The 17,970-nt window shown below is 27.2% G+C and overlaps 2 protein-coding genes across 5 annotated transcripts; both read right to left on the reverse strand.

Moving 5' to 3' along the window:
- Nucleotides 1–160: 160 nt before the first annotated feature.
- Nucleotides 161–11,689, reverse strand: LOC112769885 (uncharacterized). Of its 4 annotated transcripts, none has more exons than XM_072232577.1 (6): nt 11,556–11,689; nt 4,099–4,329; nt 3,156–3,314; nt 2,893–3,033; nt 1,340–1,477; nt 161–840 (listed from the first exon to the last, which is right to left on the reverse strand). In XM_072232577.1, exons 2-6 carry the CDS (start codon nt 4,303–4,305, stop codon nt 541–543), a joined length of 945 nt encoding a protein of 314 aa, XP_072088678.1. In that variant the 5' UTR covers nt 4,306–4,329; nt 11,556–11,689; the 3' UTR covers nt 161–540. The 4 variants fall into 4 exon arrangements, with proteins under 4 accessions (XP_072088678.1, XP_072088680.1, XP_072088679.1 ...); XM_072232579.1 differs by lacking the exon at nt 11,556–11,689 and adding an exon at nt 4,410–4,549 and having other exon boundaries at nt 4,120–4,329; XM_072232578.1 differs by lacking the exon at nt 11,556–11,689 and adding an exon at nt 4,410–4,549 and having other exon boundaries at nt 1,340–1,468.
- A 5,069-nt stretch (nt 11,690–16,758) lies between these two features.
- LOC140183334 (uncharacterized) lies at nt 16,759–17,256 on the reverse strand. Its single transcript, XM_072231742.1, has one exon. The coding sequence runs from the start codon at nt 17,254–17,256 to the stop codon at nt 16,759–16,761; it is 498 nt and encodes a 165-aa protein (XP_072087843.1).
- Between the last annotated feature and the right edge of the window lie 714 nt (nt 17,257–17,970).

Consider the following 17,970-nt stretch of genomic DNA (forward strand, 5'->3'; position numbering starts at 1 on the left):
GAAAGATTTTTTGTTTAATAAATCAGATAAAGAGATTTTTATGGTGATAAGTGAGCAACAGATCGACTCTTGATACCATAACAGAACTTTAGAAGGTTCAATGCATAGAAAAAAAACAAAAAGGAGTCTGAAAGAGTTGAGAGAGAATAAAAAAACTGAATTGCTATGTTATTATTGAATTGATCATTGTTACTTGCAAACTAAGACAACCACTCGTATATATAGCAGTTAGTCTTAGCAAGAGAGCATATACAACTAAGATTATTTTTGACTAACTGACAGACTTTATACAAAGCCAAATTACCTAACTAACGTTATCCCTTGACACAAATATTATAAGATGGACTTTTGATTAACCTCACAAATCAAATTCAAAGATTTAAGACATTTTAATTTGCAGAAATTTTTGTTTTTACTTTTTTAAAAAACAAAATATTATTGTCTTTTAAAAAATGTAAATATTTTTTGAACAAAAATATTTTTTTTTAAAAAAAATGAATCTAAACATATTTAAACTTCAATAAAAGTACTTTTATTTTTTTAAGAAGTACTAACAAGCAATCCAATTGGACACTTGGAAATCCATGTTCTGCTACTGTCCACAGAATTATATTCCAGGTTGCCACATCTGACATCCCACTTAGAATCTGAATGTCTATCACCTTTCCACTTCGTAAGAATGCAAAGCGATGCTTCCTTTCTGCAGTGATTGTCTTTCAAGTGTATTTGGAAAGACCATATCTCTTCATTGATCCACTCTATTTCTCTCTCGGCATGTTTGATTTTGGTTTCTAGTGCACGCTTTTTCTTCCTCATCTCCATTAACTCATCACATATAAACTATTTAAAGCAAATTCAAGGAGACATGCGCGAAAATGTAAGCCATTGGGACTAGAAATGAAACGTTACACTGCTTTAGTTATATTTAATTAAGCCGTTTTTTTCCTTTTTTTTATGTATATACATATATATATTGTTTAACGTATTTTTAATATATATTTTATATTTCAACATATATTTTATATGAGTGACTGATTTTTTGTATACATATTGCATGATTGAAATAATAATATAATATATATACTAAAGACACGAATTTTGTTTTTAATACATGCATAACAAATACAACAAAAAAAATTAATTTTTTGTAATTTTCATAAAATTTCAATTACTAATGTTAATATATATTCTTAGAACATGTTAACTAAAGTCCAAACAAAATGAAAAGCCAAAACATTTTGATTAAAAATGTTGAAAGCATTAAAATGAAAGTAGAAATAGAATAATATATGAAACAAGGAAATAGCAGGACTTAATGTAGGGTATGTGAAATTCTAACCTTGACTTGGTTTTTCAAACATTCTCTTAAGTCACATGTGATATCCTTTTCCACTTTTTTCAACTGTTGAAGTAGTATGTCATAATTCTGATTGTAAGGATAGTAGCTGTAGCGATATGTCCATTGTATCTGAAATAACTAAAAAGGTTTGTAGAAACTATATAAATGTTTACATTATTATAAGTAGGGTTGAATCAGGCTGCCTCTTATGGAGTTAGACCTGTCCTGTTTTAGATTTGTTCTACTTATAAATACAAATTTGTGGAGGAATGCTAGAAGGTCATCACATATATTTATTATTTTTTGCTATTATTTAGTCATCAATAATTAAAGAAAAAAAGACAAATAATTATATGGCTAGAAATCTTAATAAAAAATTATATAATAATATTTATATTAAAATAAAATTTATAAATATAATTATTTTATTTTTAAATTTATTATTAATATGTAGGATTATATATGGTTAAGATTAACAAAAAAAAATTCTGATTTTGATTAATAAAAAATTTTTGTTTAGGTTAATAAGCCAAATTAATTTTAAATAAAAAATTAATTTAAAAAAATCAGTTTTTCATGAAAAAAATTAGTTTTTGCACATAAAAAATCTATTTTTATTTAAAAAACTAATTTTTTATCTAAAAACTGATTTTTCTTTTTAAAAAATTAATTTTACTTTTGATAATATTTATCTCTTAAAAATCTCAAGATTAGTTATTTTTATTATTACTTTTATTACAAATTAAATAATATAATACAACAAAATAAAGTCTTAAATTTCTAATAAAATAAAAATATCAAAATTTATTAATATAAATATTGTTATAATATAATAACATTAAATTTGTAAAGTTGTTTTAAAAATAAAATAATATTTTTTTATTAATAACTGATATTATTACTAGTTATATTATAATTTTTATTATTCTAAAAATAAAATAATACATGAAACTATATGAGAAACTAAATATAATTTAGTGTTAATTCTATAATGATATTTAATTTATAACGTTGATTTAAAGATATGTCATTTGTTGTTGATTTAAAGATATGCTATTTATTATGTCAAATAAAATAGGATAAAAAATTTAAAAAAATTGTGAAAATAAACATAAAACTCAGATACATTAATTAAAAGTTTATCAATTTAATCAAATAAAATAATTTTATTTTCTTTAAAGTAGAATTGCTAATATTTTTATAAAAGCTTTAGTGCCATGCCCCCTTGGCCCCACAAAACTCTGCTACTGAATACCATCCTTATAATCATAGCCATCATGGACTGTATTCTCTATATATATTAGATAAAAGAATAGAAATATTTTAGTCTTAAATAAATTAAACTAACAAACTTACATGCAAAAGTTAATATGGTTATCATTATCGATAAAAAAAAAAGTTAATTTATGTAGTTTGAATTTTATAAATAAATATTTATTTGGGCTTAAATAAACTTTTAAAATAACCATTTATTTAAAATTCAAGGAATTGATGATGCCAATGTTACTTTATATAAAATAAAACAAAAGCTATAAGAAGAATTCTGAAATTACAATTTTTCTAAGTTCTGTCAAATGTGAAGTTGAAGTAGTAGTGTCTGATTCTCTCAGCTGCTGCTGGTTCACATTTATCTTCCTTAGGACTGAATTTTCTTGAGCCAAATTTTTGCTTGTGTGTAGCATCTTCAATGTCAACTAAAGTCATCACAATTCACAAATATAGATATCATTGACATTCTATCTTGTAGCAAGAAGATGATAAAGTATCAAATGAGTTCTTTTAATATTGTAAGGTTCTTTTAATTAGGAAGACATACAAGTCCTTTCCCTCTGCGTTTTATTTCAAATGACAGCAGATCTAGTGCTTGATACAGTTGAGTCAAGATCTTCTTTTTCTCTTCAATACTTCCATTAATACTGTTCAAGTAATATGTTTTCAGATTATTCATCCTTTGAACCAACTTTTCCCGACCAAACTGCAAGAAGAAATTCCTAACAAGTTAAGGTTGTGTTATATCATATATTCGGTGATGGATCTAGAAAATTTTGATAGTAGAAGACAAAACATATATAATATGCCAATAAATAATATTAACATAATAGAAACAGATGAATAGTGAATACCATTATCATACACATATATTATCCAAAAAATTTCTAAATTTTAGTGGAGCCAGTTACCCACAAGTTCACACAAAGATCCGTCCCTTATCATAAACATTTGTTTCTCAACAAATAAATTTACTGAAAATAATAATCCAGTACAATAACTTTGGCTATAAACAATAATATTATGCAACATATCTTAGGTTGTGTTTGGTTTTGAGGACAGGACAAATAGAATAATAAAACATATAATAAAAAATTGTTAGGAATAATAAAAGAAAAAGTTAAAAAATAAATTATGTTTCCATCCAGTATTTTTGTGTTTTTTTTTCAGAAATGACAAAAAATATACTAATTCAGTGTTTCTAGACATAATATATTTGTCCATGTCTAATCTGCCAAATACAATTTTGTATCTCTGCTGCTCGGATAACACTTTTTTTTATATTTAATTATAATTTCAAACAGCATATTATTTATAGTAAAATTGCCTAATGGAAGCAGATACAAGCATAACTTTTTGTGAATAAAAATGCTGTTCTTAGGAGACAAATGCGTTTTATTTTTAACTTCAACTTATAACACCAATGAATCTTTTGCAATTCTTCCTATTTAATTGATATATGAAGATTAAAACAGAGCAAAGACACAAACCATATTAATTATTTCACACACCACTTTGTCTCTGATCTTTTCAGATATCCGAAAAATTTGTTCATCCTTTCTCTCAAACAACCTTAATACTTGAATAGCATTGCTATCCATATCTGAATCTTTTGGCCAAATTTTGACAACACAAAATGTCAACGCTTGCTTGTATGCATGTTCCTGGTCAAACTTATTCTCTTCTTCTCGATCCATTATTCTGATATCACTACCTAAAGCCTAATAAATAATCTTCATATGAGTTAGCATATATCGAAAAAGTAAGAAGTCAAATAAATTTAATATAATAATGTACTTACTGAAAAATTTTTGGCTTCAAATTTATTCTTTGCAAAGTAAACAACTAAATGCTGCAAATTAAACCAATAGAAAAGAAACTACTAACCACAAGACAGATTTAGTAGTTACTCTATGAATGAAAAGATATGATTAATTTTTCTTATATAAGATTCTGTCCTTAGTTTGATTGAAGTTGCTATATAATATATGGTCACTTACTCATATTCTTGCACTCCACGCTAAGAAAGTCAACGGTCTCTTATATACGTAATAAATGTTATTTGAACAACTCCATATAACACAACTCTGTTTATTTATTTATTGATGATGGGAAATGCATAATAATTATGGGTGGCAGTATTACATGTGATATGATATTAGCAAAAGATTAGGATAAACAAATAATTATTTATAATGTGAACAATGACAACATTGAGGATTTAGATTTATTGATTGCAAATTTGATCTGTTATAATTTAATTTAATATACTAATGTAATTATTTGATTTGTTCTATTATTAAAAATGACTATGTGAAAATATTTGAGTCAATTAGAATTTTACTATAGACATAGATGTTGTATTCATTAAAAAAAAAAATCTAAAAAATTAACTAATGGTCCAGTCATCAATTAGAGTCAATTAGGATAAAAAATATTTTAAAAATAAAAAATAAAAAATCACTTATAATATTTTTTTATGTTTTGGAAGTTTTTTTGTTTTAGGTTTTAGATGTTTTTTAATTTTAAATATTTTTTAATTTTTGAATATTCTTTTGTAATATTTTTTAGATATCTCGTTTTGATAGGTTTTATAATTTTTAAAATGATTTTAAATATCCTTTTTTATTAGGTTTTTTATGCTTCTTTTTATTACGTTTAGATGTCTATTTTATTAGGAAATTTAAAATAATTTTTAAAATAATTTTAGAATTTTAAAAATAAATTTAAAAATTTTTAAGATGATTTCAAAAATAATTTTATTTTTACATGAATTTTAAAATTTTAAATATAATTTTGAATGTTTAAAATTTTTAAAATAATTTTGCTAGCATTGAATTGCTACTTGCACTCAATGTAGCCAGCCCAAACTTGGTAAATTGGAGATTATAATTTGTGTTATCACTCTTTCACTATTTTTTTTCTTTTTTAGGCTATGCTGTTTTGGTTCGTGAGAGTTACTAGTAAAATAGGTGAAAACTGAACAAATAAAGATTTTAGAACTCAATATTTTATGATTATTCAATGGTCATTAACTCTTTCTAATTTTTTATATCAATCACTTCTTTAACTCTATGCTTATTTTATATAGCTTTTTTGACATTTTGTTTTTTCATTAGAAGTAGTTGTAATATATTTATGGTCTTGATTAATTTTAATGTGTGAGTTTTTTAGTTACTATCAGTTAACATTGTGTAAATATAGCTTATTTTTATGCAAATTGAAAGGCTGAATTTGGTTCTAAAGGAGAATTCTGATTATGAAAGACCGCTGGAGAATCATATTCTTTTTAACTTAACTCTGGAAACAACTCTATTAAAATTCATAGAAGTTAAAGAAAAAGATATAGCAAATGTATGATTATTGATCACCTAAGAAGAATACAAAAGAAAACTAATGTACTATATAATATATGCACCAAGATTTTATAAACTAACCGTTTGTTTAATGTGAACAAGGACAGAATTAAAGATTTAGATTTATTAATTGAAAATTGATTTTTTAGATTTTACAATTATTTGACTTGATTTACTTTGATTTAATTTAACACAAATACAATTATTTGATCGATTCTATTATTAAAAATGATTGTGAAAATATTTCTTTTGTTGAGTTTGAATGCAAAGTGTGTGCTTTGTATGGGTGAATTAGAAACGGTGCACTTTCTAAAGAATGCTTTAAAGAATGCTTTAAGACTTGGGTGGATAGGGGTATGAGTTAGAAAAGGAGTTTCTTACGGTAATTTGGTTTGTGTAAAAGGGTAGAAATGAGATGATTTTTAACAATATTATGTTTAATACTTTGATGAAAAAAATAAAACTTGATATAGCTGTTTTTTGTTTGTGCTTCAAACTGAAACCGGTAGAGAGAGCAAAGAAGAACAGCTAATCCGAACCTTTCATATAGGTGTGGCGTGACAATTGATTCGGGAATGTTTAGGATCCATGGAAGGAGTATTAAGTTTTTACGTTATTCAATCGGGTTGTGCTATGGTGCTGAAGTAATTATTTTTCAGCATCTGCTGAAACGAGTTGGCGAGTAACTACGTAAGACACGTGGTCTTGCTATGCATAGATGTATAGATAGGAACTGATGCAGCAAGAAAGTGAAGAATTTTGTCAGTTCTCTACCTTGATTAATTGCTGCATAAAGTAAACTAATTTCGAAGTTTGAAGAAATTATGAAGGGAGTTAATTTTTTTGTCCCTTTTTATTGTTGATGGGTATGAACATTCTCTTCTCTTTTTAAGTGGGCCGTTACATGATATTTATGAGGTTAGGCAAAAAAATATGTGAGTTGTGATAATAATAATAATAATAATAATAATAATAATAATAATAATAATAATAATAATAATAATAATAATAAGTGTAAGAGCTATAAAAATATTGTCAATATTAATGAGTTAAGGTACAAACTACAAAAGACCACGTAAATAATCATATATTTGTAAATACATATTAATAGGTATTTGTAAATAAATAAATGTTATTTTATATATTTGTATTTTATATTTAAATATATTTTATAATAACTATATTTAATTTAGTAACTGGTTCATGTAGTGTGATTAAAAATTTTAAATTTTTTCTATTATTTAAGTTTTTCAAATGATATTCTAAGTTAAAAAGTATAGAATATCTTATATTAAAAGATAATATTAATAGATATTTATTACCTTTAAGTAAGCTTCAAAGTTATAAAACGGAAAAAAATAATACATCATATATTAAAGATAATAGTAATAAATATTTATCTCCCTTAAGTAAGCTTCAAAATTAGAAGAAAAAGAAATCAAAAGAAAAAGTATGTATAGGATAGGAAAATAAATATTAAAAGGGTGTCATGCCACCAAAAGAAATTGATTTACTAAATTTTGTGTATAAATTCTTTTTTTAAAAGTTATATCATATCATTATAAAAAACAATAATTTTCTATTATTTAATTTAATAGTAATTTTAACGGTATTTATGAACAGTGAAATTGTAAAGAATATAAATGATTTTATGAGTATTAAATGATAGAAAAAAATTAGGTTAACTTTAATATTATTTGATAAATTCTTTGAAATAAAATTATCCTCGCATAAAATAATAGAAATTCGTTTACTCATTTCATTATTAGATTTGACATTTGAAAATTTTAGATTTTATAATAGAAATTTTTTAATTTAATTGTATAAAATGAGTGTTAAAGTTTTAGTATTATAAAAGTGATATAAAATATCTTTCTTAATACTTTATGGTTAAATTATACAATTGGTCCTTATACTTTTAATAAAATTGTAAATTAGTTTCTACACTTTAAAAATTTGTAATTGGGTACTTAAAAAAAATTAAAATTTGTAATTTAGTCCCCGTCATTCAAAAGGTGTTTGATTTAACAGAATATTTTCAGTATATTCTCCATTTTAATAGAATATTCTCAACATATGCTAAAAATATTCTGTTAAATCAACACTTTTTTAACGGTAAGAACTAAATTGTAAATTTATTTAATTTTTTTAGGGACCTAATTACAAATTTTTAAAGTGTAGTGATTAATTTGTAATTTTATTAAAGTGTAGGTACTAATTGTGTAATTTAACCATATTTTATTGTGTATGATATTATTTAGAGTTTAGGGTTAAAAAATTAGTATTTATTATTGATAAATTAAGAAATGTAATTTATGATTTAGAATTTATGAGTTAGTGTTTATGATTAAGAATTATTTATTTAGTATTTTTTATGGTATAAAATTTAGGTTAGGGTTCAAGAATTTTGGATTAAGAGTTAAGGTTTAGAATTTGTTATTGAGGGATAGGATTTAGAATTTAGTAGTTATGATTTAGAGTTTAGAAATTTTCAAACACATTTTTTTAATTTTTTATTCTTTTAGTTATTAACTTCATTTCTTTTATTTTAGACTTTTATATATATATGTTTAAATTATGTGATTTATTTTTTGAAATAAAGATGATTTTGTTGGTAAATATTATTTTGAATAATTCTATTAAATTAAAAATTTAGAAAAAAATAGTGAAAAAAATGTATTGTAATTTTAATACTTTGACTATTTTTTATTTGTATTTGATTTTTTAATTATTAATATTTTTTCTTAATTTTAATTAAATTTATTAAATCTTTTAAAAATTTTAAAATTAATGATTATTAATTTAAAATTGAAAAAAATTGAGTATACATTATATTGTTAAAATTTGCTTATATTGTTAAAATTTACTTAAATTGTTATCTTTTATAAGTTTTTTTTTAGATTTGACTCGACTTATTTAAAAGTCGGATAAATTTATGGACCTATTTAAAAAGCTTATTTCGTGAAATATAACTCAAAACTATATAAGAGAAGAATTATTAACTTTGTTTAACTCAAAACATACTTATAATCCATAATAAAAAAAATTATAAACATTTTATTTGAATAAAATAAAACTACAATAACAAAGTAATATCAGATAAGTACATCAATTTATAGTTTTACTAGTTTGTACGGTAACCCTTCGATGTTAACACATTTTTACAGCTCTTACAATTATTATTATTATTATTATTATTATTATTATTATTATTATTATTATTATCAGCATCACAACCCATATAATTTTTTTGTCAAACGAAACATCATGCAATAGCCCACCTGAAAAGAGAAGGGAATGTCCATACCCATCAATAAAAAAAAGACAAAAATATTAACTCCCTTATCAATTTGTTCAAACTTCGAAATTAGTTCACTTTATGCAATAATTATTTAATTAATCAAAGTAAAGAACCGACAAAATCCTGTACTTTATGCTGTTACATCAACTTTTTATCTATACATGCACGTATAGCAGGGCCACGCGTCTCGCATAACTACCCGTCAGCTCTTTTCAGTAGGTGCTAAAAAATAATTGTTTCAACACCATAGTATTGGAAAATGATCAGTTGTACTCGAAATATTGGTCTTCCAGTTTTAACCGTTAATTTTTATTAATATATATTATATATATTTTTTATAATTTAGATCAACGGTTAAAATAATTAGAACACTAATATTTTCGGTACACCTGATAACCTATTCAATAATGTATTTAAGTCTTTTATTTGTGCTGCAATGGTCTCTTTAGGTGGTGCCTTCTACTAGTAATTTAAAATTTTGCTATAGGAGCGTTGTATTTAACTATTTATTTAAAGAAAGTCTAGAAAATTAATTAGTGGTTCAATCAACTAGAGTCAACGAGGATAAAAATAGTTCTAAAAATAAAAATCAATGTAATATATATTACACTGTACCAAGATCCAATTATTTAATGAAAATAATGATAACATTAAAGATTTAGTTTTATTAATTATAAACTTGATTTGTTCTGATTTAATTTAACACAAATATAATTATTTCATCTATTCTATTATTAAAAATGATTATATGAAAATTTTTGAGTTAACTAGGATTTTGTTATGCGCATGAAGGTTGTATTTATTTAGAAAAAGTCTAAAAGACCAACTAATGGTCTAGTCAATTCGAACCAACTAGGATAAAAAATATTTTTTTTTATGTTTTAGATGTTTCTTTATTTTAGATTTTAGATAATTTTTTTTAATTTTAGATATATTTTTTTAATTTTTGAATGTTTTTTCTCTAATATTTATTTAGACATCTCGTTTTGATAAATTTTAGAATTTTTAAAATAATTTTGAATATCTTTTTTTAGGTTTTTTATGTTTCTTTTTATTAGGTTCAAATATTTTTTATTATGAATTTTAAAATAATTTTTAAAATAATTTTAAAATTTTTTTATATGAATTTAAGAATTTCGAAAATAATTTTGAATGTTTAAAGTTTTTAAAATGATTTTGCCACCTGTACTCAATGTAGCCACCCTAAAATTGGCAAATTAGAGATTATGGTTTGTGTTATTACTGTTTCACTACTTTTTTTTCTTAAGCTACGCTATTTTGGTTTATGAGAGTTACTAGTAAAATAGGTGGAAAATGAAAAAAATTGAAGATTTTAGAATTCAATGTTTTATGATTTTTTAGTTCAATAATCATTAGCTCTTTCTTATATCAATGTCTTTGTTAACCCTCTATGCTTATTTTGTATAGCTCTTTTGACATTTTGCTCCTTTATTAAAAGTAGTTGTAATATATTTATGGTTTTAATTAAATTCAATGTCTGAATTTTATAGCTGCCATCAGTGAGCAGTGTGCGAATAGAGCCTATTTCTGCGCAAATAGATAGGCTGGATTTGGTTCTAACGGATAATTCTAATTATGAAAGGCTGTCCGAGAATCATGCTCTTTCTAACTTAACCCTGGAAAGCAACTTTGTTAAATTTTTAGAAACTGAAAAAAAAGATAAAACATGGGTATGAGTGTTGATTATGTAAGAAGAATAGAAGAGAAAACCAATGTACTGTATAATATGTGCACCAAATTTTTATAAACTAACTGTTTGTTTATTGTGAACAATAACAGAATTAAATATTTAGATGTACTATATAATATATGCACCAAAATTTTATAAACTAACGGTTTATTTATTGTGAACAATAATAAAATTAAATATTTAGATTTATTAATTGAAAACTTATCTTTTGATTTTATGGTTATTTGGTTTGATTTGCTCTGATTTAATTTAATACAAATATAATTATTTGATTAGATCCTATTATTAAAAAGGATTGTGAAAGTATTTTTTGTGAGTTTGAATGCAAATTGTGTACTGTATATGAGTGAATTGAAAACGGTGCACTACCTTTTCTTTGGCCGAATTCCTCTAAGGAATGCTTTGAAGCTTGGGTGGATAGGGGTATTAGTAAGAAAACAGAGATCTGGTTTGTATGGAATGGTAGAAATGAGATATTTTTAACAATGTTATGTTTGATGAAAAAAAAAAATTGATATAGTTGTTTATGCTTAAAACTGGAATCGAGAATGAAAGTAAAGAAGAAAAGTTAGTCCGAACCTTTCGTGCAGGTGTGGCGTGACAACGGGTTGGGGAATGTTTAGGATCCACGGGAGGAGTATTAAGTTTCTACGTTATTCAATGATCTATTTAAGTTTTTGATTTGTGTTGCTATGGTTTCTTTAGGTGCTACCTTCTACTAGTTGTTTAGGATTTCGCTATGGAGACATTGTGTTTAACTATTTATTTAGAGAAAGTCTAGAAGATTAATTAATGGTTTAGTCAACTAGAATCAACTAGGATAAAAATAATTTTAAAAATAAAAATCAATGTAATGTATACTACACTATACTAAGATCCAATTGTTTAATGTGAACAATGACAACATTAAAGATTTAGATTCAGTGATTGTAAACTTGATTTGTTTTAATTTAATTTAACACAAATATAATTATTTGATCTGTTCTATCATTAAAAACGATTATGTGAAAATATTTAAGTCAACTAGGATTTTGCTATGTGTATAGACGTTGTATCTGTAAGAACCGCGATTAATTAACCATTTAATTAAAATAATTAAATTGTCTAAAATAGGATCCAAAAAATTTAGAATTTTAATTTAGAAATATAAATATGATATTTGGACTCAGTAGATTTTTCTGAATTGAAAAATGTAATTTTTGCGAAAAATTGCGTAAAACTACGAACCGACAGATTAATTAGCCGAACCGGTTTAAGTCTGTCCGGTACTGTGTGAGAATAATTAAAAATAATAGAAAATTTTAGGAAAACATTTAGAATTGAAAACCATGCACTAATTTTAAAGGTTTGGCCTAAAATTAGAACAAACGGGCCAAAAATGCTAACGGGTTGGACCGGACCTAATCTGAGCCTAAGTCCAACATATAAAACCCCTCTTTAATGAGCCATCAGCCCATTCACCACACTCAAACACCAAAAACACAGCTGAAGTGAATAGAAGAGAGAAAAGGGTTCCATTGACACTATTCACTTCAAACTTCCCAAGCTCGTAATTTGAGCTACAGAGCTCTGATCGCCGCACCGTTTGCGGCCACGCGATCACTATGAAGAGCTCTGCAAAATTCATCCAAGAAACTGGTAAGAAAATTACGAATCTCTTCTCAGCCTTTTCTTTCATAAATTCAAAATTTTTGGGTTTTATATTGAGTAAAATTTTGTAATTTTGGGTGTTTAGATACACTCTAACCTTTGGTTCCTATTGGGTTTTGACCCAATCAATATTGGATAAGGTAAGTTTATTCTTAATCCTTGTGAAATTGAATAATTAGGAACCCTAGGTATTAATTTGTGGTACATTAATGTGTATAGCTTGGAATATTGATTGTTGATGCTTGATATGGAGATTGATTGGTGGCTTGATTGAGTTTGAGAACTTGTGGAAGTTTGGTTGAGGTCAATTTGGTAATTTAGTGCATATTGGGAATCGGCCAAGGTATGATTTTAGTTTTTTCTATGTAATATATAATATTTCTTGACACTTAGGCTAGTTGACCATAGGATAGGATTGAAATTCAATATTGATGATTATGATGTATGATGACTTTGAGTTATGTTGCATGATGATGGATTTTTTATTTTGTGTTAAGATTGATGTTGGGTGGCTACTATGAGAATGATGGGTGGTAAGTGATGGATTTGTGTACGAGAAATTGTTGATGTGTGGCGTTATTGTGTGTTGTTGAGAGATTTATGAATTGATTGATGATTTGGTATGGAAATTATGAAAATGTGAATTCTAGGTTGTGGCAGTAATTGGAGGATATTTGAATATGTTCTAGGTACATTGTGACTGTTTTGAATGTGGGATAAGTAATTTTGGATGGTGAGTTTGGTAAAATTGAGGTTTAGAAATTTGGTAAAAATTAGATTTTTGGTGAACAAGATCATATCTTGAGCTACAATTTTTGAAATTGTTTGAATTTTATATCAAATTAAAGATAATTCAAAGAGCTTTAAAACAGTATATATTTTGTAGAAATTTGAATTTTGTAGAGAAAGATATGATCATTGGAAATGGGTGTCAAAAATCAGAATTCTGTGATGTTGCAGAATTTGTGATTTCTGCTTGTGTGCGCACGCACACTGCTGTGCGCGTGCTCTGAACAATGGCCTTGTCTTGACTTGTGCGTACGCATTGTCTTGTGCGCACGCACACCCTGTAAAAATTTGAAAACATACGTACGCACACATGTGTGCGCACGCACACACAGGGAGGTGCTTACTGTTGGGAGGATCGCACACTCTGGTGTGCACGCAAACACTACGAATTTTTCAAGTTGTGTGTACGCACAACATTGTGCGCAAGCATATGCTGGGAGGTGCATTCTGTTGGGGTCGTTCGCACGTATCTGTGTGTGTACGCAAAATAGCAACTTTTACTTACCGTGCGTATGCACACTCCTATGCATACGCACACTTTGAGAACATTTTTGGGAGGTGCGTGCGCACAACCTTGTGCGCACGTACACTACCCTCTTTTTCAATAAAAATATTGTTTTTAACTGTTTTACCTCCCTGGCAAGCTTGTAAACTTCCGTGACACTTATCTAAGACTCTTTAGCTTGCTTTTAGGTGTTAAAACATAGAGAAGGCTTTAGGTGGATTTAATTAGGTATTTTTGGCAAAAAATTTAGAAAATGGAGATTTAGGTTTCTGGAGTACTGAGGACGGACTGGTTGAGTGAGATGGCGGAGTGTTGTAATAACGATCAAAATGATGAATTGTGAAATTTGAATTGATGATGTTGAGAGGAGTCGAGGACTCGGAGTGGGATGAATACTGAAAATGATTTCTAAATCCACTGATGTGATTTTTTTTAAATGATATTGTTGAGACGCTATGCGCCTGGTAGGGACGGTAGTTGGATCCCGCCTGTCGAGGTCGCAGCGGCGGCGTAAGGGGCGGTGGTTAGTCCCGCTTATGTTGAGATGTGAGATTCGTAGCAAAAGTATCCCACTCACATCCTTTCGGAATTACTAGAGTGTGCAGGCACAAAATTCTAGACCGTATTCCAGGCACGATATCCTGGGCGTTCCCACTATAATGATCGAAAGGCGACATCTCCATGGAGGTGTGTCGGGTTGGCAGTTGAATCGATGATGTGATATCACATCCAAATAGGACATGCATTCATCATGTGCATATTCTATCTGCTTGTTTGCTTTGCCGACTTGTATTATTTGCCTAAGTGTTCAACATGCCTAAATGCTTATTGAATTACTTGATATACATGCTTATACTTGTGCTTTACTTGCATTGTTATTAATTGCGTATTCTATTGGGATTGAGGAGGTTCGGAAGGCGGTGGCGATGGAATCACATGGAGATTAGGCTGGTGAAGGCTGTGGGACAGCGGTGAAATGTTAGAGTAGAAATCCACTAAGTTAGATTACCCCTTTTTTATTGTGGTTTTAAATTTATATTTTAAAGTTTATTTATATTTTAAGCTTCAATCTCATTATGGATATGAAGTTTTAGGATTGCCTCTGGCGTCCCGCAGTCTTATATCTTACATTACTGGGTACTGTTACTATACTGAGAACATCTGGTTCTCATTCCATACAATGTTGTTATTTTTCAGATGTAGGTCGCAACCTACCTCGGTGAGTTGCTTTGATGGTGATAGAGCGGAGGACCCTTGCTATGTTTTGAAGTCTTTTGCCTTATTTTTTATTAGATCTCTCACGTTTGTATCTATTTTGCCTTAGAGGCTTAATTTGAGAGAATTATTGTATAAGCTATTTTACCTTATAAACTCTGTATGTCTGTATATAACTAGCTGGCTTAAACTCCGCGGGCGGCGGCTAGATCCTTATGACTATTATCTTATATATATATATATATATATATATATATATATATATATATATATATATATATATATATATATATATATATATCTTGATATCTGTACGTTTATCTTATGCCTTAAGTTTGTAGCTTCGTGTGAACGCTTTGCATTTTTCAAACTCTGTTTTTGAGCTTAATCCTTCATCGGGCTTCTAGAATATATTATTTCTTTCTATATAATATGTATAAACTTTAGAATTGTCGTAACTTTTGAGTAACCTTTGTTTTACGACGCGAGGTAAGGCTTAGGGTAATTAGGGTGTTACAGTATTCATTTATGAAAAGTCTAGGAGATCAACTAATGGTCCAGTCAATTAGAACCAACTAGAATAAAAAAATGTTTCAAAAATAAAAATTAAAAATCTCTTAAAATATTTTTTTATATTTTGGAAGTTTTTTTGTTTTAGGTTTTAGATGCTTTTTTTTAATTTTAGACAATTTTTTTAACTTTTTGAATTTTTTAAATATTTTTTAGATATCTCATTTTGATAGGTTTTAAAATTTTTAAAATGATTTTGAATATCCTTTTCTGTTAGGTTTTTTATACTTCTTTTTATTAGGTTTAGATGTCTCTTTTTATTAGAAATTTTAAAATAATTTTAGAATTATAAAAATAAATTTTGAAATTTTTAAGATGATTTCAAAAATAATTTAAAATTTTTTAAATGAATTTTAGAATTTCAAAAATAATTTTCAATGTTTAAAATTTTTAAAATAATTTTGCTAGCGTGAATTGCCACCTGCACTTAATGTAGCCATCTCAAAGTTGGCAAATTGGAGATTATGATTTGTGTTATCACTCTTTCACTAACGTTTTTTTAGGGTATACTATTTTGGTTCGTGAGAGTTACTAGTAAAATAGGTGGAAACTGAAAAAATGAAGATTTTAAAACTCAATGTTTTATAATTGTTTAGTTCATCAATCATTAGTTATTTCTAATTTTTTTTATATCAATGTCTTCTTTAATCCTCTATGCTTATTTTATATAGCTTTTTTGACATTTTGCTTCTTAATTAGAAATTTGTAGTTGTAATATATTTATGGTTTTGATTAAATTTAATGTGAATATTTTAGCTATCGTGAGTAAGCAATGTGCAGATAGAGCCTATTTTTGTGCAAATTGATAGGCTGGATTTGGTTCTAAAAAAAATTCTGATTGTGAAAGACCACTCGAGAATTATGTTCTTTCTAACTTAATCTTAGAAAGTAACTCGTCAAATTCGTATAAGCGGAAGAAAAGGATAGAACAATGATATGATTGTTGATAATGTAAGAAGAATAAAAGAGGAAACTAATGTACTATATAATATATGCACCAAGGTTTTACAAACTAACCATTTGTTTAATGTGAACAATGACAGAATTAATGATTTAGTAGTATTTTTTAATTTCGTCAACAACTTGTGTGGCTTCTGACGGATCACCAGCGTTGTATAGGGTAGCTGTTACGCAATCATTGTCCTTGTGTACATACTTAAACAGATACTTAATAGAATTTGTTTGACATGTGTATTCCACATTTATGTGGCACCCGAACTTGAGTAACAATTCTGGATTATACGGAACAATGAACTTATTGTCTAGTACACATTTTCTTTTCTTTACTGTTCGACCGTTATCAGTACGCCTATATTTGGAAAATTCGGCTTCATCAATGAGTGTTCGCTGTCTAAACTCTTTGGGATAAAACTTTGAATAGGATCCATTCTTTATGCAAGGTGAATTCTTGTTATACGAACCACATGAACTATGTACCATGTAATTTTGAACAGCTCCATGTAGATTTGGCCTTTCATCTTCATCAGGAATCTCAACTGTTATATGTTTGTCTATGTCATCTGGGGTTTGTGGCTTGAACTCGTTACTCATGAATAAAAGGATATGTGCATGTGAAAACCATCTCTTTTGAAATTCTATAGTGCAAATGTAACACCCTAATATTCAAATCCTTATACTCGAGTCATAAGTCAATGATACTACGGTTGTACGACTCTCAGGTGGATTTTTTATATATAAATAATAATAATTTTGAAAGGAGTATTAATCGAGAAGTCTGAAAAGAGTAGAAATAAAATCACGAAGATGTATCACTCACGTTTCAACAACAGAAAGATAAACCGTGAAGCCGAAAGCGATATACAGACAAGGCATAAAGGAGATTAAGAGATAGATAACAGATAGATATATATAACATAAGTAAATAGCCACTAGTCGCGACCCGCGAAGTTTAGGCCGGCTAGGGTACAGTATGAAAGTAGTTGACAACAGTATATCCTAATCTCTCCCAAAGGAAACATGAGAGCCTCTATAGGCAAGTTCAAAAGAGTTCAATACATAATATAATCTCTTCGAAACAAAGGTAGAGAGATTCTAAGCAAAACACAAAGTAGAGAAAATAAAGATCCTCGCCGTCTCTCAGACTACCCACAACTCACTTCTGAGCACCTGGACCTGTATCTGAAAAACAAGAGATATATACAGAATGAGAACCCCGGGCCCATGGGTTCCCAGTACGGTAAAAGTGCCAAATAAATACAATGCACTGTGATAAAAACTCACTAACCATCCTAAACTTCTTCACCA

Source organism: Arachis hypogaea, chromosome 3 (genome assembly GCF_003086295.3).
Source record: "Arachis hypogaea cultivar Tifrunner chromosome 3, arahy.Tifrunner.gnm2.J5K5, whole genome shotgun sequence".
In the NCBI taxonomy this organism is placed as follows: domain Eukaryota; kingdom Viridiplantae; phylum Streptophyta; class Magnoliopsida; order Fabales; family Fabaceae; genus Arachis; species Arachis hypogaea.

Bases quoted from the DNA above. Each gene is read 5' to 3' on its own strand.
- LOC112769885 (XM_072232577.1), bottom strand. From the start codon at position 4,305: ATGGATCGAGAAGAAGAGAATAAGTTTGACCAGGAACATGCATACAAG. The intron at 3,034-3,155 runs GTATGTCTTCCT...TGATGACTTTAG, and splicing joins AACGCAGAGGGAAAGGACTT to TTGACATTGAAGATGCTACA. The intron at 1,478-2,892 runs GTAATTTCAGAA...AAACCTTTTTAG, and splicing joins TGACAGAACTTAGAAAAATT to TTATTTCAGATACAATGGAC.
- LOC140183334 (XM_072231742.1), bottom strand. From the start codon at position 17,256: ATGAGTAACGAGTTCAAGCCACAAACCCCAGATGACATAGACAAACAT.